This window comes from Lupinus angustifolius, chromosome LG10 (assembly GCF_001865875.1).
Source record: "Lupinus angustifolius cultivar Tanjil chromosome LG10, LupAngTanjil_v1.0, whole genome shotgun sequence".
Classification (NCBI taxonomy): domain Eukaryota; kingdom Viridiplantae; phylum Streptophyta; class Magnoliopsida; order Fabales; family Fabaceae; genus Lupinus; species Lupinus angustifolius.
The window spans coordinates 4,052,987-4,056,384 of record NC_032018.1 but is presented as its reverse complement, the minus strand read 5'-3'; the positions used below and the strand labels follow the sequence as shown (position 1 = coordinate 4,056,384).

Below are 3,398 nucleotides of genomic sequence, written 5' to 3'. Positions count from 1 at the left end.
ATGGGTAAGAGGGGTAAAAAGTAAAACAGACACTGAAGAATATAGGAATTAGGAATGTATACCTAATAGAGTAATAGGTGAATAGAATGTGACCTATAATTGATAATATGAAATGAAATTAGAATTTAATTGGTTTAAACTTCCTACAAAAACAGAATGGAATACTATGTTCACTTAATTGAACTAGCTACAAACAATCTCTTTCTAACTTAGGAAGTTGAATACTATGTCATAAGTCAAAAAACATACCAAATAGGATTTATTTCTAAAGGAATATATTCTGTATTTAGCATATGTACATACTTACAACAGTAATCAGTAGATCCAATATATATAGCAGTGAAGGCCACTAAGAGAGGTAAAACTAAGGCAAAAGAAGATCATAAAACAATAGACATAGTAGAAAGAGAGGTGCAAATACATACATATATATATATATATATATGGAAGACATGTTATTTGGATGTGATGCTGGTACCATTAGGGTTACTAATAAACTTTGCATACCATGTTTGGTTATGGCATAAGGTAAAGACACAAGCTTTCTCAACCATATTTGGAATAGATGCAGATGGTAGGCGTTTCTGGGTTCCTGCAATGATCAAGGTATGCATTATGCTTCTTTAGATTCCATATCCTCTGTTATGCAATGTGAAGAATCCTAAATATTTATTTATGTTTTACATTTTCTCAAATATTTAATTATGCAGTTAAATAGCATGTCCATTTTGATATATAATGATAATGATAATGATAACAAAACAAAAATAACAAAAAAGTCAACAATTTTTTACTTATAATCTTATAAAGAGAAATGCTCGCATTACATTTTTTAACGCTCTTTTCAAGATATCATATATGAATGAGTGAATTTCAGGTTGAAACACTAAATAGCAAGTAGACGCGCATAATTTTCTGAGTTTAAGATTTGAACATATTAAAGAGAATGTTTAAAAGAGTATTAGCATTAAGTAGTTCTCCATATTCTTTCCATGATTTTAAGTAATGGATGCTATTTGAATATTCTTTAGAGTTTAGATAATATGTTAAAGAGAAATACATTTCTCAATTCTATTTTTATTTTTCCTCAAATAAGCAATTTTTAAGGAAATGAATAAAACAGAGGCATGCAAAAATTATTTCCTATTTCAAGTACTTTATTTGAATGAATTTGATCCAATTTTGATGATGACTTTATATGTATGTCAGGATATTGAGAAGAAGAACATTGTAGCTGTTCAAAGCATTAGAAACATGATAATGGGATCAACCCTTATGGCTAACACATCCATCCTTCTATGTTGTGGCCTAGGAGCAATGATTAGCAGCACTTACAGTGTAAAGAAGCCTCTCAATGACTCAATTCTTGGAGCACAAGGAGAACTCATAGTGGCACTTAAATTTGCAACCCTCTTTACTATATTCTTATTCTCATTTCTCTTTCACTCTCTATCAGTTAGGTTTATGAGCCAATTAAGTATTCTCATTTGCACACCACAAGATACTATGTCCTTGGTGACCCAAGAATATTTATCTGATCTAATGGGAAAAGCTACTATTTTGAATATTGTGGGGAACAGGGTTTTCCACACTGGACTACCCCTTTTGCTTTGGATCTTTGGACCTGTGATGGCATTTTTGTGTTCAATTGCTATGTTACTTGTGCTTCATAAGCTTGACTTTGTATCTAGGAAAGAAAATACCATTAAGGTGGGAAGAGATGAGGAAAGTGGCACCACTTGATTTGAACTAGAGATTATAATTTAGAAAGGTGTTGGGCTTGAAAGTTTCAGAGGAGTGTAATTAATCCATGAACCTTTTACATTGATGTTGTATCTTTTGTTTATATATGCATGCGTTTCTTCTAAACATAATATATACCTGTTTTATAGGCTTTCCTTATTAACTAGGAAACAGTTATAGTGTTGTTTGATATTTGGTTTTGGTGGATATGGTTGAAGTAACTTCATACTAACATTTTTTGTCTGATAAAAAAAGAAAGAACATGCCAACCAATAATTTACTAAGTCAGTTATGATCTTCTTTTATGGTCAAGTTTTTTTATTCTGGAAAATGTCTTATATATCTTTACTTTTGATAAAATGATTTTTACTTGAAAAAAAACACTTTTTTTTTATAAGAAAATATATTAAAAATGACATAAGGGATTTCAACATAATTACAATTTACAGAAAAAATCAATACAGGTAACAGAGTTAATACACTATTAAGTAAATGTGTTAGAAAAAAACCATTTTTTAGAAAACTAAATTAAGATCTAATTTGAATCAAATCTATAATCTGAACAAAAATATTTATAAATATAATAGATGTAAGAAAAGGGTGTGAGGATAAAGTAATGGAAGAATATATAATCACTCCTTTTTGTATAGTTAGTTTGGACATTTCATATGATAAAATTCTATGTATCTTATATGATTCTCAATGTTACTAGTTGAAATGAATTCTTCTCTAGTATTGAACTGTTCAGTACTGAAATATATGAAAGATATACTTTTATACGTTTTTTATTTATTTAAATAAGAAATTAAATAAAATCTGGACCTTAAATTTATTTTGAGTATCACATTTTTGTGTGGTTATCTCAACTTAATTGAGTTTGAGATTGAGTTAAGTAATAATTATCTATGTTTGATTAGTAAATTAAGTAAATTGAATCTTAATGCACCTTAGTTAACTAAAGGTGATATACTCTTGCTCACTTCACATCTAAGCTTAAAGATAGTATTTTTGTTGCCATTTTCTATATTCAATATATCTTTCCAATGAGCTAAATAAATATAAATTTTTCCAAAATCTTAACCTATATTTAGGAGCGTTTCCTATTTCAACCCAACATGGAATTAAGTCGTTCTAATGGGTCACCCTCCAATATATTGATTAAGAGGCCCAGAATACTCATTTGTACCTACGGAAGCCTACAATATTAGCTAAATTAGAATCCCGTATATAAAATCACACAATGAGTGAGAATCTTAAAATATGTTCCGCAATATAAACATGTGAACTGCATAACAAATCTTGTTGCCAGATTAGTTTGTACTCCATTTCCTTAGAAACGAGTAGGATATGCCCTCGAATATCCAAAGCACGAAACAAAAAATGCACATGTCCATTTTGATGGATTATTATAGATTTATAGCAAGAATCTGCTACATACAAATAATAAAAAACGATGAATGTTATAGAATACATAATATATCATTCATCATATATGTGTAATTTTTTCTTTCATAAGTTAAAATGTTAATAAGAATGGAACATAATTACAACCATTAATCTAATAAACAAGACACATGGAATAGAATAAAACCCCAACATGAGTCCTAAGAGAACATATATTACCCACCAAACATAAATGTTGGGAACAAGCGAAC

The 3,398-nt window shown here is 29.1% G+C and overlaps 1 protein-coding gene across 1 annotated transcript; it reads left to right on the top strand.

Moving 5' to 3' along the window:
• On the top strand, positions 1-1,790 carry LOC109357935. The gene is made up of 3 exons (XM_019601990.1): positions 1-4; positions 341-606; positions 1,210-1,790. Exons 1-3 carry the CDS (start codon positions 1-3, stop codon positions 1,741-1,743), a joined length of 804 nt encoding a protein of 267 aa, XP_019457535.1. The 3' UTR covers positions 1,744-1,790.

Excerpts from the sequence above, each read along its gene's own strand:
- LOC109357935 (XM_019601990.1), top strand. Across the intron at positions 607-1,209 it reads GGGTTCCTGCAATGATCAAG|GATATTGAGAAGAAGAACAT; the intron begins GTATGCATTATG and ends TATGTATGTCAG.